Here is a 17,915-nt window from a genome sequence, read left to right on the forward strand (position 1 = left end):
CACTGTGGCTGGCTCTGGGGTGGGCTCTATCTGACCCTACCCCCCCCCACCACTGCAGTCACACTTGGGTCCAGCACAAATCAAGTTTTATTTCACTTTCCCTGGGACTTAGAACAAACCTACCCCCCTTCCCCCCAGGGGCGGGGGGGGTACTCATCTCCCCCCACAGGGTTAGACACCCATGCCCCCCCAGCAAACAGCAGGTTTCTGAGACTAGTAGACCCCCGCCCCCAGCAATTAAAACAGCCTTAAAAATTAATGTACATATAAACAAGGGGGAGGAGCTTAGATAGGGTAATACCCATGGGGATGCAGAGGTCCCATCACAGTTCATAGCCCCCCACCCCCAGGGTCCTGATGGGGGGTAGAAGCAGAGGACCCCCCCTTTACAGCAGTAAGACAGGTGGGGACAACCAGTAAGCCTCATGGAGCATGGACGGACGTTTGAGTCTGACCACCACCCCCCAGCAAGAGTGGGGGGAAGAGGCCGGACCCCCCCAGGTGGGCGGAGCTAGAAGACCTCTTCCTCATCATCCTTCATCCCCTTAAGCCGGAGGCGGGCAAAGTCCTCGAAGACTATGTCGTCATCGGTGCCCATGCTGCGGGGAAGCAGGGGTTAACAGAGGGGTTCCCCCCAATGCAACTGGCTCTGGAGTGGGCACCAGGTATAACAGGACCCCCTGATGCAGCTGGCTCTGGGATGAGCATACCAGGGCTTGCAGATGCAGCCACCTGTGAGGTGGAGCTGGTCTCTATAACACCCCCTAGGCTAAAGGTCAGAGGGTAATCTGGACCCTGGGGTCCTGGGGACAGAGGGTCCTTACTTGGGCTCAAACTCAATGAGGTTGGCGTCCACCGGTGTGTCCGTCTTGGGGGCAACTGTGGGGAGTAGAGACATGGGGGGGGGGTCAGGCGATGGGGAACAGGCTGTCCAGCTACCTATAGGGTGAGGTCTCCTGGGGCTGAGTGTAACAGCTCAGATGCGGCTGGTTCTGGTATGTTGGGGGTCGGGGACCACACAGAACAGGGGTCAGAGGTGCAGCTAGCTCTGGGGTGTCAGGGGCTGGGTCTAAGGTATCTCAGATACATGCTGCCCCAGAGTCAGCTGCAACAAGGGTTGGGTATAACAAAGCTAAAATGCAGCCACCTCGGGTTCGTAGATATGGGTGGAATATAACAGGGATTGGAGATGCAGCCAGCTGGGGGGGGGCAACATGTCGGGGGCTAGGTAGAACAGACCTGAGATGCAGCTGGTTCTGGGGTGGCTGTATTGGAGGCCAGGTATATGGGTCAGAGATGAAGCTGACTCTGGGATGGAAGGGGGGGGGGCCAGGAGCTAAACAGGGCTCAGAGATGCCGCCACCTTTGGGACAGGTCATCAGGTCCTGGCAATACAACCCCCCACCTCTCCCCGCACCCTGGGTCCTCTCACCTGAGACTGGCCGCAGGGGGGCATTCTGCTCCGGGGGCTTGGGGTGCATCAGGACAAAAGGCAGCTCCACGGAGACGTCCCTGGGGGCAGGAGAGGGGTGGTGATGGGGGTGGAAGGGGCAGGAAGGGTTGTGGGGGCAGGGGGCAAATTGTACGTACCCGCCCCGGGAGACCACCAGCTTGACCTTGACGCGGTAGGACACCAGGATGCCGAGGACCTCTTTGTTGGCCCCCTCCCGGACGCTGGAAACCAGAGCTGCGGTGAGAGGTGGCTGGCTCTGGGATGGTACACTGGGTAGCTGGGTATAACAGGGTCTCTGATGCAGCTAGCTCTGGGGTGGGTGTCAGGGCTGGGTATAACAGGTCCCCCTTGATGCACCTGGCTCTGGGGTGGATCTAAAAGGTTCTTCCCTGCATGATGCAGCAGGCTCTGGGGTGGGCACCAGGGGCTGGGTAGAACACATCCTCCTGATGCAGCTGGTTGCGAGTCTAATGGTTCCCCGCTGTAGCTGGCTCTGGGGTGGGTACTGGTGGACAGGTATAACAAGTCCCTGCTGCATCTGGCTCTGAGGGAGTGCCAGGCCAGGTATAATGGGTCCCTTGCTGCAGCCAGCTCTGGGTTGGGCACCAGGGGGTGAGTATGTAATTATAGGGGCCCCAGTGCTGCTGGATCTGGGGTGGGCAGCACTGAGTATAGCAAGTCCCTGCTGTGGCTGGCTCAGGTGGGCACTGCAGATGCATAGGACACAGCTCCCCAATGCAGCTGATTCTGGGGTGGAGCTGGCAGCCAAGTATAAAATGAATGCAGCTGGCTCGGGTAGGTGTCACAGGTCCCCGATGCAGCTAGCTCTGGGAATAGGTATAACACAGCTTCCTGATGCAGCTGGTTCTGGGGTGGAGCAAGCAGCCAGGTACAACAAGGAGGCTACTGGTTGTGGAGTGGGTCTAAGGCAGGCGTGGGAAAAATACGGTCTGGGGCCAGATCCGGCCCACCAGACCATTCTATCCGGCCCACGGGGTCCCTAAAAAATTTAGAAAATTAATATTTATTTGCTCCTAGCCGCCTGTCAAAGATGACAGGAACCAGGGGCAGTAGGGCCCAGAGGAAACTGGTAGCAGGGCCCAGCAGCAAGGCCTGCCCAGCCTTACCCTCCCAACCAGAAGTCCCTGCCTAGCAGAGGCTTCTGGCCTGGGACCATAAGGCTGTTCCTGCTTCCCTGTGCTGGAGAGGGAAATGCAGCCCTCAACAGCTTGCCAAAACTCAGTAAGTGGCCCTCTACCCAAAATAACTGCCCACCCCTGGAAGGGGTCCCTGCTGCAGCTGGCTCTGGGGTGGGCACGGGGCATAACAGGCTCACATGGTGCTGGAAGCGAGGTTGGTGTCCTCGTGCTTGAGCTTCCCATCCAGCGCCAGCCCACGCTTCTCCCGGTTGGCGCTGAGCAGCGGCGTCAGGGTGTAAACCTTGCAGAAGGTCGAGCTCGGGGCCACCTGGTCCCTGGGGGGAGGGGGGCGGGGGCTGAGACCCTCCCTTGTCCCACCCCCCCAGCTCTAGAGGACTGGGGCACTACTGCCTTATGATCCTCTGTGCCCTACCTCCCTCCCAGCGAAGCCTGCCCCCACTATGCTACCTGTAGTGCTCCATTCTCCTGGACCCCCACACACCAGGGAACAGCCCCTAGGGGACCCCCACCCAGAATCCTCCATTTCCCACCCCCCAGAGCCTACCCATAATCCTCCATTCCTCAGCCCCCACCCCTAAGCCTGGAAGACCCCCCTGCCCCAATAGCACAATGCCACAGACCCCCAAACCCCTTCTTTAAGGGACCCCCAACCTGCCCCCCTTACCCATAATACCCCACACTCCAGCCCGCCCCTGTCAGAGATCCCCTTATGGGGGGGTCCTCTCCTGCCCTCCTACCCCCTCTATAGCCCCCCCCAGCCTGGACCCCCCCCAAATCCCCATAAAGATAAGAGGGAGAGGGCTGGAAGGCCGGGGGGGAGTGATTCTGGGAGTCCGGGGGGTAATGGGGGTGCAGGGGGGTAGGAGTCACTCACTCCTGCTCAACCTGGGCCACAGGGCACTTGTACTGGGCTGTGCTGAAGAGGCAGATATCAGCATACTGCCGCACTGGGGGAGAGAAACAGGGGCGGGGGGCAACCGTCAGGCTTAGAGGAGCCCAGCTGGGACTCCTAGGGGCAAAAACTGCCCCCCCCCCCCCGGCCCCAACCTCACCGGAGACCTTGACCTTCTTCACGCTCTTGCTGGAGTTGTTGGTGACGTGGACGTTAACACTGATGGGCTCCCCGTGGTAGTACAGCTGGGGAAGTACAGGGGTCAAGATCCCAAGACCCCCTCAATGCCCTCACTCCACACTTACAGCCCCCTGTATCCCCCAGCCCAGCCGGTGTCCCTCACTCCCAACCCGCAGCCCCACCTCCTTGTCCAGCGAGGCTTCCAGGTGCAGGGACCGGTCAGACATGAGGAAGTGCCGGGTGGTCTCAGCTGTGGGCTGTGGCCCGGGGGTTTCGGGGGCAAACTGGACTTTCCTGATCACCAGGCGCACCGAGTTCCTGGGTGAGGGGAGGAAAGGGGAGGGGCTGGGAGCCTGGACACCTAGGTTCATCCCCCCGCACCGAGCGCCGGTGCACCCCCTGGCCGGTCACACAAGCACTGGCCAATCACTCCCAGCCACTTCTGGGACCCACCCCCCAGCAGTGAGAGAAACCGTGGGGGGACCCCCCTGTTGGTGGGACTAGTCACGGGGAGGCATGTGTCCCCCCAACTAAGGTGAAAGCAGTTGCCCATGCTGGGAGGTGAGCAGGGGGGGATGGTAGCCCCTTACCTCTTGTGAATCTTTTCCTCCAAGGATTTGGCACAGAAAGCTCTGATCTCATAGTCGACCCCACAGGCCTGGAGGGGGAGACCCTGTTAATGTCAGTGCCCCTCACTCCCAACCTGCAGCCCCCTGCCCACCCAGGCCTGCGGGTGCCCCTCACTCCTGACCCACAGCCCCTACCTTGCCCGTGTCCTCAGGCCCTGGCTGTAGCGTCACCGAACATGGCAGATTGGGGGGTATCTGGGGGGGAGGCAGAAACAGTTAAACAGGGTGGTCCCTGGGGGCTGGTTTGGGGTTTGCGGAGGCCACTCACTTTGAAGGCGAAGGGGTGGGCTCGAGGGCCCAGCTTGCGCAGCAGACGGTCCTGCAGGCGGGTGGGGGTGAGTGGGGGGGATGCAGGGGGGGGCGCAGCCTGCAGTGCCTCCGAGAACAGGTCCTTGCGGAAGGACAGACCAAGAACGTCCAAGTCCTCGCGCCCATAGCGGAAAGCGCAGGTCAGCGTCACGAACACTGCGGGGTTGGGGTGGGGTCAGTGCAAGCCACACCGTCTTGGGGAACCCCAGGCCCCACGCCTTGGAGACCCCCCCAACCCCTCAGGCAATACCCCCACAACAAGATCTTCAGACCCCAAGCCCCACCCCCTTGGGACACCCCCCATCCCAGGAACCAAGGGATCACCCATCCATCAAGCCACACCCCCGAGGACACCTCCCCCCCATAGGTCCAGGCCATGCCCACCTTTCCGGTCCTTCAGGTATTCAGGGTCCACCAGCACCACGCCATCTGGGGGGAGGGGAAAAGGTGTAGGGGGGGTTGGACGAGCCCACCAACAGCCCACACTCCCGCAGACCCTTTTCCTGACCCCCCCAAACCAACTCACCCACGAGGTCCACGGAGTCCAGGTGGTCCACAAAGTCCCTTTTGCCCAGGTAGACAGTCAGCTGGTGGGGGGGGGGAAACGTGACAGGGGGAGCAGACCTCTCCCGACCCCAGAATTGCCCCCCAGCCCCCAACACCCCTGCCAGTGCCCCTTACTCCCAACCCACAGCCCCCCAAAACTGCCCTCCAGCTCCTGGTCCCCCCATTACAGGATCCCCCAGGTGCAAGGAGGGGGGATTAACCCCTCCTAGGCTGTGCTGGACTCACGAGCCACAGCCTGAATCTAACCCAGCCACAGCCCCTCCCCCGCACCTTGTGGCCAAGTTGGGGGGAGGGGGGGGGGAGGAAGGAAGATGGGCAGGGGTGGAAATGCTACAGGAAACCGAAGGGGGGGCGGGGGGGGCTGCGGTTCAGGAGTGAGGGGCACGCAGGGCTGGTGGAGGGCAGGGATCACTCACCTTGCAGTTAGGGCTCGACTTCTTGAAGACCCTGCAGAGGGGAGAATCACAGCCTCAGCCCCCGCAACATCCAGGGGATCAGACCTGATCTTTGACCTCCCCCCTGCTCTGCCCCCAGGCCCATAACCACCAAACTCCTAAAGATGGGCTTAGGCCTAGCTGGTTGCCACAGAAACATGAAGCCTGGGGGCATCTACAGAGGCCTGAGGGGGAGTCCAGGAGGAGCCTTAAGGGTGATGAGGAGCCTAGTCCTTGGGGGCAGGGGGCACCAGCAGGAGCTACAGGTCAGGAGTGAGGGGCACCAGGAGGGTTGGGGGGGCAGGGGCTGCAGGTCAGGAGTGAGGGACACAGGCAGGGCAGTGGGGGTAGGGAGGGGCCGTGGCTGTGACAGGACGTGCTGCTTCCTGTTTGTTTCTAGACGGGAAGTAGCACGGAGGATCCTCATGTCCGTCCATCCCCCACAATGGCCAACCTGCCCCCCACAACCCAGAACAGGACCCTGATCTGGGGGGCTGCAGTGCAATGATGCCCCCCACCCCACCACCAGCTGCAGCAGGGAACCCCGTTACACCTGGCCCTGTTCCACCCCAGAGGCAGCCGCACCTAGGACCTGTTCTACCCAGCCCCAACGCCCCACCCCAGAGCCAGCCGCACAGGGGACCCGTTATCCCTGCTCCCTGCAGTACCCTGGGGCTTGAACTGTGGAGTGGAGGGGGGTCACATCTCCTCTCCCCCTGCACCCTCCCACCCCCACCCAGCCCTTGCCAACTTCCGAATTAACGCTTGGCAATTTTCACTTCCTCTTTCTGGCCTGGAAGCCCCAAAAGGCTCAACTGCCTCATTAGCTGCAGCTTCCCTCCCCCAGCCCCAAAGGGTGTGGGGCAGGGGCTGCGGGTCAGGATTGAGGGGCACTGGCAGGGCTGGGGGGGCAGGAGCCTGCAGGTCGGGAGTATGGGGCACCCATGAGGCTTTGGGGGGCTGCAGATCAAGAGTGAAGGGCACTGGGCAGTAGGGGGCTGCGGGGCAGGAGTGAGGGGCACCGGCGGGGCCAGGGGTCTCCAGAGAACCCAGGCGTCCTGGTCTCTCTCGCCCCCCACAAAAAACGGACCCAGGCGTCCGGGGCCGGCGATGCCAGGCGCGGGCAGCTCCATCATTCCCCCTCCCCTCCCAGCCTGGCACGGCAGGACCCTGAGCCCAGATTAGCCGGGGAGCGGGGGGCGGACGCCGGAGGAGCGGAGGGGGTGGGCGCGGGAGGCTGGCCCGGACGCCGGGGCTCTCGCGGGGGGGGCGTCCAGACGCCTGGGGTCCCTGCCCCTCACCTGGTGCCCGCCTTCTCCCCCATGGCGCGGGGGGTCCTAGGCGGGCGGCGGGAGCCCCCGGCGCGGGCTGCAGGGAGTTGCGGACCCGAGTGGGGACATGGCAGGGGAGGGGGGGGCGGTCACGTGGGGGGGCGGGGCAGCCAATCACAGGGCGCGCGGGGGAGGAGGGGGGGACGTCAAGGGCGGGAGAGTTCCCCCCTCGCGTGCCCCAGGCGTAGTACACGCGTGTGCTTTGTACTTGTGCGTGTACATGCAGGCACATGTTTACACATGTAGTACACACGCGTGTGCACCTGCAACCACTCCACGCACACCTGCACGCATGTGCACAGGTCTGCACACACACACACATCCATGCGCATGGGGGTTGTGCAGATGCACACAGTTGCACGTTTTTGGGCGCACACAGGTGTGCCTGCGTCCCCCACGTGTATGGAAGCACACCAATGCAGAGCCGTCCACATGGGCAGTTGGGCCTGGATCCTCACACACATGCTTTGTTCTGGCCACAGGTCTCCACAGGCAGCCAAGTGTGTGTCTGTGTGTGTGTGTGCACGCATGTGCAAATGAGCCCCCACCTGCACACATGCACCCCCACCTGCACATGCACACACGTGTGCAAACAGGCCTGCAGACATACACACACGTGCAAACACACGTACACTGATCTGCATGCGCACACCTTTGAGCACAGATCTGCACACATATACCAAGATTTGTAGACACACACGGGTGAACTCCCACCATCCTCACATGCATGTGCACACAGCTGTGCATGGAGCTGCATGCACACATGCACACATTTTCATGCCCACATGCACATACACCCCACACATGCACCCATACACCCTCATACGTGCAAACATGACTGCACAGATCTCCACACCACCCTTGAGCACAGATCTGCACATGCACACATGCAAATTTTTAGACACATGTAAGTGAACTTGCATCTTACCCACACGCATGTGCACACAGCAGACAGTTGTGCATGGAGCTGCACACACGCACATCTTCATACCCAGTGCACATACATCCCCCCCCCACACACACACACACCTGTGCTTGGACACAACCGCACCCCTCTTGCACACAGCGCTGTGTTCACACCCGCGGCCCCTTGGCACACGCACACGCCCATACCCACGTCCGGCCACCACGGGGCGCTGGGGGCGGGCGTGACTCAACCCCAGCCAGGAACCTGCCTGTGGTTACGGGCCCGGGGGGACTGGCAGGATCCAGCTGACCCGAGACTGGGCAGAGCTGGGGGGCAAGGAGGGGACCCCTGGTCTGAACCAGTCTGTGCCCAGTGCTCTGGACGGGATCGTCTGGGCTGGTTTGGACAGGGCTGGGATTAACGAGGGCAGGCCTAACGACACAGCGGTCTCAGTGTAACGCAGAGGAGATTAGGTCACCTAGGCCCAGGACTATACGGACAGGGCATCTGTCCCCTAGCCCCAGGACTAAGGGTCTAAGTCTCTGCGAGAGGAGGGGCCTGGGGTGGGAGGAGGGGACTGGAGGCCCAGACCCTGGTTCTCGGTGGGGGACTGGGACCAGCGGGGCGGCTCAAGTCCCTTTACGACCCTCTTGCGGGGGATCATCCAATTTCTATGTGCCCATATGACCCAGCTCTGGGCCTTGTCACGTGACCCCTGTCCCCGCGCCCGGGAGCTCTGTGGGCCGTACCATTCTCCCCCGAAGTGTAAAAGGGAGCTTAGTTCCCCCGTATCCCGCTCCACCCCCTCCTCCGGTACAATCCGGCTCTTATAACCACCCCCGCCCCCAGAATGATGGGGGTGGGGGGAATTAGGGGCTTCGTCGAAGTGTCCCCATGAATAGCCCCCACCTTGAACAGAATGGAACCGTCCAGGCCCATCCCCTTCTCGTCGCTTTCCAGGGGTCGCCGCCAAGTGGTACCTCCCTCCCTCTGTTCCCCCCCTGCGCTCAGCTGCCGAATGGTAGCTGCCGCCTCTTATTTATTCCCCCCCCCCCCTCCCCCCGGACGATGATCTTCTGTTCTTGCCCCTCCCTGTCAAATGCTTCCCGGGAGCGGGCAGCAGCGGTTTTTGGTAATGGGGGCCCCTTGCTGGGAGCAGAGTCAGGTCCTTGGACCGACAAGAAGGGGGTTGGGGGGATCTAGCAGTCCCCTTTCTGTGGGGGGTCTGAGCCGCAGCTCTGGGGTGTTGCACCCCCCAAATCTGTCTCCCCCCCCCACGCTGGAGGTTTTTGTCTTGTGCAATGGAAGTGGACCCTGCAGCTGCCCTAGAGCCTCGGGTGTCTCATGGGGAGAAGATTGGCTCTATACTGGAGGGGGAGGGGAAGGGGAAGGATGGGGGTTGGCTATAGGGGTATTTGCTATATATAGAGGACCAGACTGGAGATGGTCTTCTTTATAGGAGAAAAGGATTGGGAGGTTGTCTGTCCACTAGGGAGCAGAGAGCGGGGGGGGGGGGCGGTTAGGTGCATTGTGGGTAGGTTGAAGTGGCTACACAGAAAGAGTAGGATGGAGAGGCTGGTTCTATGTTGGGGGGGGGGGAGGACTGGGCAGTTCTCAAGGGCTTTTCCACATCCATTGTGGGGTTGGCTATATTAGGGAGTAAGCATGCAGGGGTTGGATTTATGGTGGGGAAGAAGGAATTGAGATTCCCTCTATGGAGGGGGGGTTCTCAAGTGTGCTTCCCAGTGCATTAGGCCTTGGCTCTGTTGGGGTTGGCTTTATGGGTGGGTGGGGGGTGCAAAGGCTCTGGAGGGAGAGGTTCCCCAAGGGCTTTTCCAGCTGCATTGTGGGTAGGGGGGGGACTTGTCTCTAGAGGGGAAGTGATTGGTTGGCTGTATGGGGGGAGAGGGAGTTGGGCTTTCAGGTGCATTGTGGGTAAGGAGGGCATTTTAGGGGAAGGGGCTGATGCTAGGACAGTGAGGGTTGGGGGCACATTTAAATGAATGAGGGGTCCTCCATGCTGCCAAGAACAGCTGGTACCATTGAAACTCGAGGGGAGGGGGGTTGGATGTCCTTAACCATGGAAATGCAGGTGGCTGTGGCAGGCTAAAGCATCCGCCTGCACAAACGGGGACTAGAGTGTCCATCACAGTCAGCCCTAGTGGATCCAGGGGGCTAAAGTATCTGCTGCCACCACTGAGATTCTTTGAGGACAGTGGGGCTGGAGCACCCCACTCCTGGTTGGGCTGATGCAGTGGCCAAGGGCCATGACTTCAACCTGTTATCACAGTTGATCCCATGCAGTGGCTCAGTGGCGGAGACAGAAGAACGACAGAAACAGAAGGAAAAGAAACCCCAGTATTGTCAAACGTCTTTAGTTTATCTGTAAAAATCATGCATTTAAAACAAAAACATTGTATTTTTACCTCCATAAAAAACAATACCATTTGAAAATCAACCCTGACCCAAACCTCAATTGAACCGATGCAAAAATATATTATTTTACATACAGAATTTCCAGTTTTGTAAAACCAAATCTTGCTTCTGGAGCAAAGTGTGAAGCTGGTCGCTCAAACAGGAAATGTTGCAGTAGCGGAACAAACAATGATGCAGCCCAATTTACAAATGAAGTGGCAAAAAGTGCTCCTAAAAAAAGTCTGAGTAGCTCTGCAGCATAATGCCCAACACGTTTGCACAAGTCAGGTAAAGCAAGCACTAAGTCATGGTTAATAAAAGTCTGTTACAATAATTGTGCAGCTGCCCACAAAGACCTGGTGAGAGAACTCCAACATCCAGGCTCCCAGACCCCCCTGCCATCACACTCCAGCCCGCTCCCATCCAAGAGAACCAAGACATCTGGGCTCCCAGCTTCCTCCTTCCCACCCCAACGTGCCAGGGCTGAGTCCCCGGCAGCAGCCCAGCCCAGTCCCCACCCCCAGCCTGGGCTGCAGCAGCACCCAATGCTGCTAGGGGAAGGGAAACCCCCTGACTCATGGGGGGGTGGCAGCATGCAACAGAGCCCAGCTAGCTGGAAGAGACCCAGGCCCAGGTTACCCCCTGTCAAGAGACCACATTTGATACAGCTGATATCCAAAAGCAGGGGATGACCTGAGTGTCGCAGTGCCTCAGCCCTGCCTGGGACTCTTCCCTGGCTGCTGGGTGCCCCCCCCCCTTGTTGCCCCATGTGTCAAGGGGTTTTTAAGCCTCCCCCAGAGGCACTAGGTGCTGCTGCTAGCACCAATCCCGCAGGGTCCTGGCTAGAGGATCTTGCCCCTGCGCTTCCACCTCCAGGGGGGCACACAGCTTCAGAGCCAAGAGCAACCCCGCGGTGGCACCGAAGGGCCTCGACTGCATGCAGTGACCAAGGTTGATAAAAGGGTTCTCTAAGGTATGAGTGGGCTGGATGGCAGCAGGTCTGGCCTGCTCCGGCCTGGCTTCCCTCCAGGGCAGGGGTGACCAACCTAAGCCTGAGAAGGAGCCAGAATTTAGCAATGTACATTGCCAAAGAGCCACAGTAATATGTAATATGCAAGCAGTCATGTCACGTGACATAACGGCTATAGCAGCTGGTCACCGTGCTTGTGCAAAGGTTCAAGGAGATGCATATTAACTTTTGAAGAGCCGCACGTGGCCCCAGAGCCACCAGTTGGCCACCCCAGCTCTAGGGCCTGTCCCATACACTTCATTTCTATGAAATGCTGGGAGGGGTGTGGGGGGTTAACTTGAAAGTGTAGGGATGAGCTCATTTTGGAAAACTTTTCTCCTGCGAGAGCTGGGAAGGCATCTGCCTCCGGCCTTCCCACCGTGTGCAGTAGCCCAGCAGCGACAATATTTCCCCCTGGCGCACACACACTAGTCAACAGCACTGAGGAGAGGGGTTGGCCCTGAGGTCTGCTGCTACACAGTGGGTTGGGAAGGTAAATCTCTACCTGACTAAAGGCTGCCCGGACAAGCAACCTGGACATGAGACCTGTCCCAAGGGGGCTTTAAGTCTTCCTCAAACAGATGCCAGATTTGGGGTCAGGAAGGAATTTTCCCCTAGTCAAATTGGTCTTCAACTGCCTTCCTTCCCCCCCAGCTCCCCATGGGCCTCGACAGCCAGGGCCCTGCAGAGCCACCCCCCCGTTACCATGGAAACCGTGTGGGGGTAATTTAGAGGGAGGAACATTAACCTCACCTTGTTTTCCACTCACGATGAACTCTGACCCCGCCCCCATGCCCCACCTTTACGCCTGCGGGGCCCTAGGGCGTGGGCGCCGCCATCTTAGCTGCTACTGCGCATGCACTCCCGGCCACTTCCGGCGACGAGCAGGACTCCTGGACCCAAATACCGGGAAATGGCAGCGGCCAAGGAGGCTACACGTGGGCTACCGTCCAGCCTAGCTCGTAGCTGCCGCCAACCCTCAATGAGACACGTCCCTCCATGGACCCCGCCCCCCGGTGACAGCCCTCTTAACCCATTGCTGGCCAGGGGCGGGACCGCGGGGCTCCTCGGCCAATCAGAGGTGTCGGGTGGTGCCAATTACCATCTCCCCTCTCCTGAACGCTCCTCTGTATGGGTAGGTGTAACGGGTGGGGCAGTCTCCGTGGAGACCGGCCGAGACCCATCCCCCTGTGGAATTGACAGCCGGAAGGAGTTGTTGCGGGGTTATATCCGGCTGCCACGCCCCAGTCCCCATCGCCGCCGTCTTCCCGCCCTTTTGCGACGTCCTTTATGGCGGCGGGGGAAGGGCGCTTTGCAACTTCGGTGCTTTACGGCACAGCTTGGTCGAGTGCGGGGGAATGCGACACGCTTTACGGCAGTGAGGAAGGAGGGCAAGGCCTCCGGCTTTTTGCGACGCGCGCTTGACGGCAGCACAGGGATCGCCCTGCACCATATTGCCATAGCAACGCTGTGACGCCTAGCCCCTCCCAGTAGCTTTCCTGTATGAGCCAGCATTCGCCAGTACCCTCCCAGTATATCCCAGTGCCTCCCAGTACCCTCTTAATATCCCAGTATCCTCCCAGTACCTCCCCATCCCTCTTAGTATGTCCCCCTACCTCCCACTATCTCCCAATACCCCCCCATCCTCCTAGTACCCTCATGGGATCCCCCACTGTCTCCTACCTTCCAGCATACCCCAGTACCCCACCAGACTTCCCAGTACCTCCCAGGAGCCCCCACCCTGCACTAACTCACCCCCACTGCCCCCGCCCCCACAGACACACACAGGACCCTGGGCCAGGGGCTCCAGGCATTTATTCCACCTCTTTCCTGGCACAGCTCAGTCCCTGCCACAGGATCGGGCCCAAATCCGGCCTGCTGGGCAACTGGCTCAGCCGTTGGGGCCAGCGCAGCCCCCCCACACCAGGGCCTCTGACTTCATACAGCCGGGATGCAGCTGGCTCTGGGGGGGCACCGGAGCTGGGTATAACAGAGCTCCCTGGTGCAGTTGGCTCGGGGGCAGGGGGTAAGGCCAAGGCGCAGCCCTGGCAGATCCAGCGATCCTTCATGTGGCAGAAGTCGGGGTAGATGCTTTGCTTGTCTTTGAAGGCCCTGCACTGCTCCTGCGGTGGCCCCAAGGCACCCTCAGCCTGGGGGGCAGGAGGGGTAGATCTGCTCTGCAGGGGGGAGGCAGAAGGCTGCTGGGGTCCTGCCCAGCCCTTGCTACCCCCCAACCTGATAAAGACATGGAGCACCAGGGAGATTGGCCAGATTTACCCACAACGCACTTCTTCCATGCCCCCCAACCCCTCTCTGTGGCCCTACTTGATGCCGTGGGCTTTGGACACAGAGTAGCACCACGGCCCCTGCTGCAACCAGCCTGAGGGGCAGAGCAAGCAGCTGGCACCAATAGGGAAGGTGGGGGACCAGCTAGGGGATAGCAGCCCCCAGGGGCAGCTGGCTCTGGGGGGCAGCACCAGGGCCACGTAGGACAGGGCTGTCCCCTGCACCCTGCCAGGTCCCACTGACTTTGTCCATACAGAGTTTGGCTCCCAGCTGCTCCTGGGCCCTGTTCTTGTAGCAGCTCCTCAGTGCTGTGGTGGGAGAAAACGGGGTTCAGGGTGGGCGGGAGGAATCGCAGGCGGGTGCTTCTGGGTTGGGCATCAGGGGCCTCTGCCCAATGCAGAGAGGGAGCTGGCTCTGGCAGGAAACATCAGGGCTGGGTAGAACAGCTCCCACGATGCACTTAGCTCTGGGGGGGTGGTGCTGGCTATAACAGCACGGCAGGATCCCTGCCAGCACAGCTCCCAGCACCAACGGTTTGTCCCCCAGGGCCAGCAGGAAGAGGCCGCAGCAGCAGTACGAGAGCCAAAGTCCTAGCCATGGGAAAGGTCATGAGTGAGGGGCTCTGCCAGGGCTGGGGGGAGGGGGGATTGCAGGTTTGGGGGGTAGGGGCACCAGCTAGTTGGGGGGCCTCTTGCCCAGGCTAGGGGTCCAGAGACTTGTACCTGCCCTAGCTGTGCACAGCCACTGGTGGGACCCATGGCATCCAGCTCCTTCCTCCGTGGGGCAAGCAGGGAGTGAGGCCAGCAGGGTTTGTGCATGACAGGAAACGGGGGGGGGGCGTGAGGAAAGGGCTAGTGGTCAGAGCAGGAGAGCTGGGACCCCGGACACCTGGGTTCTGTGGGGGAGGGGGGGTGCAACTGGGGGTGATGAGAACATTCTCCCCCTGTCATGGGGGCTGCAGGCACCAGTAACCTCCCCTGGTGGCCACCCAGACCCATTCACATCTAGAGCCCACTACCCTCAGCCCAGGGCCCCGCTGTGCTCTGGGAGGCGGTGAGATGGAGGAAGAGGAGTGGGGTCTGGGGGGTGGGGGGCAGAAGCCCAGATGCCTGGGTTCTGCCCACTCGGGCGGGGCTGCAGCCCCCCTGGTCTCCCCCACACTGGCAGAAAAGATCCAGGCAGCGCAAGCCGGAGTTGCTGGGCCTGGACAGGGCCAAGGAGATGAAGGTGATGCTGTCAGAGGACACCCAGTCCCTGAATGGCACCAAGTGCCCTGGTAAGCCCAGGGCCTCAGTGAGGAAAAGTGGTGTGGGGCTGGACACCTAGGTTCTCTGGGAGGGGAAGGGGCTGGGGGTGAAAGCGGGGGGGCTGGGGGCCCAGATGTGTGGGGTCTCTGGCCAGGTCTGTGCAGGAAGCCATCATCCTGCATCTTTCTCCCACAGAGGATGCAGCCCACAGCTACACCAAGATCATATTGGAGAAAATCCATTCCTGCCTATGTTCAAAAGCATTTTGGATGTGCACTGGTAGGGGCGGATCTGGGCATCATGGTGCCCGGGCTCTGCTGGCTGCCTCCGCACTTCCTGCTCCATTGGGGGGTGGGGGGGGGTTAAGCCCTCCCAGAGGTGCCAGGTGGTGCTGCAGCCCAGGCTAAGCTAATGCTCCTGCTGGGACCAGCCCTACAGGGTCCTGGCTACAGGGTCTTGCCCCTCAGCTCAGGGTCAAGAATTTGCCCCCTGCTCGGCCCCGTTTGGCCCTGTGGGGTTCCCCTCCCTCTGCAGTAGGGGCATGACCTGGGCTTTCTGCAACATCTCCAACCTCTGGCAGCAGTAAGATGTGGGGCCATGGCCCCCCTGCTGTCCCCGGGGCAGAGGTGGGGGCGAGGCCTGGGGTTAACGGCGGCTGTAGGAAGTGGCTGGAGGGTGGAAGTGTCTGGGCTGCACGGGGCTGATCCTGCTGCCTCAGGCAGGGGTTGGGCTGGACATGCCCCTGGGTCCTTTCCAGCCCCCGGCTTGGGGAACCCAGGTGTCTAGGAGTAGGGAAGTTGCTGTTTGTGCTGCGCTCGCTGTCTCCTCTGGCACCCACTTCCCCTCCCAGTCACCTTTTTAGTGGTGGTGATACCGACGACACTGGGGCTGTCTAAGACATCAGGGATACATGGGGCACTCGTGCTGAAGAATGACACCCTTGTGCCTTCCTCCAGTCCCTGTAAGGAAGGGGAGTGAGGGGAGCTGGGGTTCAAGGGGGTGACCCCGTTATACTCAGCTCCAATGCCCACCCCAGAGCCAGTTGCAGCTCACCCACTGCTGTACCAGGACTCAATGCCCTCTTACCAGCTGGGATGGGTCTTGGCCCATATGCTATCTGAGGGATCCACGTCTACCTGAACATTCCCCATCCCCCACCCTTTCCCCCCCGTGTCTCCTGCAGCTTCCAGCTCCTTTGAGTTTGCAGTTACTTCTCCGGTTCCTCCCACAAAGACCAGTCCTGCAGGGACCATCTCCAGCCCCAGCCCGCTCAGCCACTTGGCATGTGTCACCTTCTGTAAAGAAAGGGGTCGGCAGTTGATCCACTCTGATGTGGCACAGGTAGGTATCCAAGTGAGAAGCCGGTGGTGTGGCTTCCTCTGGGCTGGGGCACTGGGGGCTGGTTGTCCAGAGCGCCGATGCCCAGCACTGAGATGCAGCTAGCTCTGGGGTGGGCTGTCAGGGCTGGGGATAACAGGGCCCCCTGCTGCAGCTGGCTCTGGGGAAGGTATCCCAGGGTCCCTGTGATGCATCTGGCTTTGGGGTGGGCACCAGGGACTGGGTATAACATGGCCACCAGTGCAGCTGGCTCTGGGGTGGGCATCCAGTGCCACAGGCTGTCTCATTTGACCCTGTAGGCACTGCTGGAGCATCGCAAGACCATGTAGGTCCAACCACTCCTAGCTGTGGAGGAGGAGACTTGGTAAGTGTCCTGGGCAGGGGGTGGGATGAGAACCTCTGGGTCTACCCCATCTGCTTTCAGGTTCAGAATGAATGGCACTGCCCTGCTGCAAACCCTGGTGCCCCTGGTCTGGGGGGAGCGCGAGCCCCCCTTGGGCCCTGCCCGTGCTGCTGCCCTGCTCTGTGCCCCTCTGGGCAGGTGCAGGGGTGCATTGGGCACAGCGTCAGGTTGGCGCAGCTGCTGCGACACGGCCGTGGCTGGGAGTAGTGTCCAGAGCCGAGCAGGCGGGTGCGCAGGCATCCAGCCCTCTGCGTCCAGCCCACACAGAGGTGGGGGACACAGTTTGGACACTGTGTTTGTATCCTGGACACCTGGGTTCTGCATGTGTGTCCGTGTCCCAGGGAGTTTCCAACAGTCTTTTCTCCCTTCACCTAGTTGCTGCTCCTACCTGGAGGATAGGCAGCTGAGATGGAGCAGCAGCAGCGTCATCAGCCCCTGCCTTTGCATGTGAACACCAGGCAGCCAGACAGGCGCAGGCCTCCTCTACTGCAGCCGCCCGCCTGGGCCTGTCCCTGTCCCATACATTCCATTTACGCAAAAGACTGGAGGGAGGGGTTGTTTTTTTTGGCACTTTTAAACCCATTTTGGACACCTTTTCCTGGCGGCCATGACACTACAAAGCCTTCTGGCTCCGCCTTCCCACCTCGCCACGTGCAGCAGCCACCAATATGCCCCCCTCTGCACACAGCAGTAAGGAGGTGGGGTTTGGCCTGACGGGGCCAGGTGGTGCTGATCCCCGGAAGGTGAATCTCGGCCTGACAGGGGGAGCAACCCAGACACGCATGAGAGTGCCGGGGTTTACACAAGCACGACGGCAGTCCCTCTCCCGTCTCGCTGCACGCAAGGGGCCGTCCATTCCCGCCCCGGTTTTCCTTTCGAAACCAGCACGAGGTTCCCCTGGCCCCTCTCAGAGGCATTTACCTGCCACTACTGCCGGCTTTACACTTTACCGGCGTCAGACCGAGCGTGCCACGCCCGGTGCCTCCTCCTGCTCTTGAAACAAGCGGGGGACGAGCCTCGGCGCCGCGTTTGGGCTGTGACGCGTGTAGCGGCCCGAGCGTCGCGGGCAACGCTGCAGCAGCGCCGGGGATGTATTTTGTGTGTAAGAGGGAAGGACGTTGCCGCGGGCGCAGGGTGGGGGTGCTCGGGTGCTATTTTTTTTAAATTAAAAAGCCAAAGCCCAAAACAGCAGTGTTTCATGGGTCGGGGGGGGGGGTCTTGGCCTTGGCCTTGGCCAGGCAGGGTCAGGCACGAGCTAGGCAGCCCCAGGGCCGCGGAGGCCGCGAGAAGGGCGATGTTGGCTGGAGCGATCCGCCCCGGCCCAGCTGTTCCCGGGGGCGGGGAGCAGCTCAGGG

General features: G+C 60.9%; 1 protein-coding gene and 1 long non-coding RNA gene across 2 annotated transcripts; one reads left to right on the forward strand and one right to left on the reverse strand.

Annotated features, from left to right (window-relative positions):
* Nucleotides 1-69: 69 nt before the first annotated feature.
* Nucleotides 70-7,042, reverse strand: ARRB2 (arrestin beta 2). Its single transcript, XM_014607308.3, has 15 exons — nucleotides 6,926-7,042; nucleotides 5,607-5,637; nucleotides 5,150-5,210; nucleotides 5,008-5,052; nucleotides 4,583-4,779; nucleotides 4,450-4,509; nucleotides 4,276-4,343; nucleotides 3,868-4,003; nucleotides 3,666-3,750; nucleotides 3,488-3,560; nucleotides 2,790-2,927; nucleotides 1,591-1,674; nucleotides 1,433-1,512; nucleotides 825-879; nucleotides 70-599 (listed from the first exon to the last, which is right to left on the reverse strand). Exons 1-15 carry the CDS (start codon nucleotides 6,946-6,948, stop codon nucleotides 512-514), a joined length of 1,224 nt encoding a protein of 407 aa, XP_014462794.1. The 5' UTR covers nucleotides 6,949-7,042; the 3' UTR covers nucleotides 70-511.
* Nucleotides 7,043-14,964: 7,922 nt separating this feature from the next.
* Nucleotides 14,965-17,102, forward strand: LOC109285126 (uncharacterized). The gene is made up of 3 exons (XR_002092798.2): nucleotides 14,965-16,160; nucleotides 16,457-16,521; nucleotides 16,936-17,102. It is a non-coding gene; the product is annotated as an uncharacterized LOC109285126 (long non-coding RNA).
* Nucleotides 17,103-17,915: the final 813 nt, after the last annotated feature.

This window comes from Alligator mississippiensis, chromosome 15 (assembly GCF_030867095.1).
Source record: "Alligator mississippiensis isolate rAllMis1 chromosome 15, rAllMis1, whole genome shotgun sequence".
Classification (NCBI taxonomy): domain Eukaryota; kingdom Metazoa; phylum Chordata; order Crocodylia; family Alligatoridae; genus Alligator; species Alligator mississippiensis.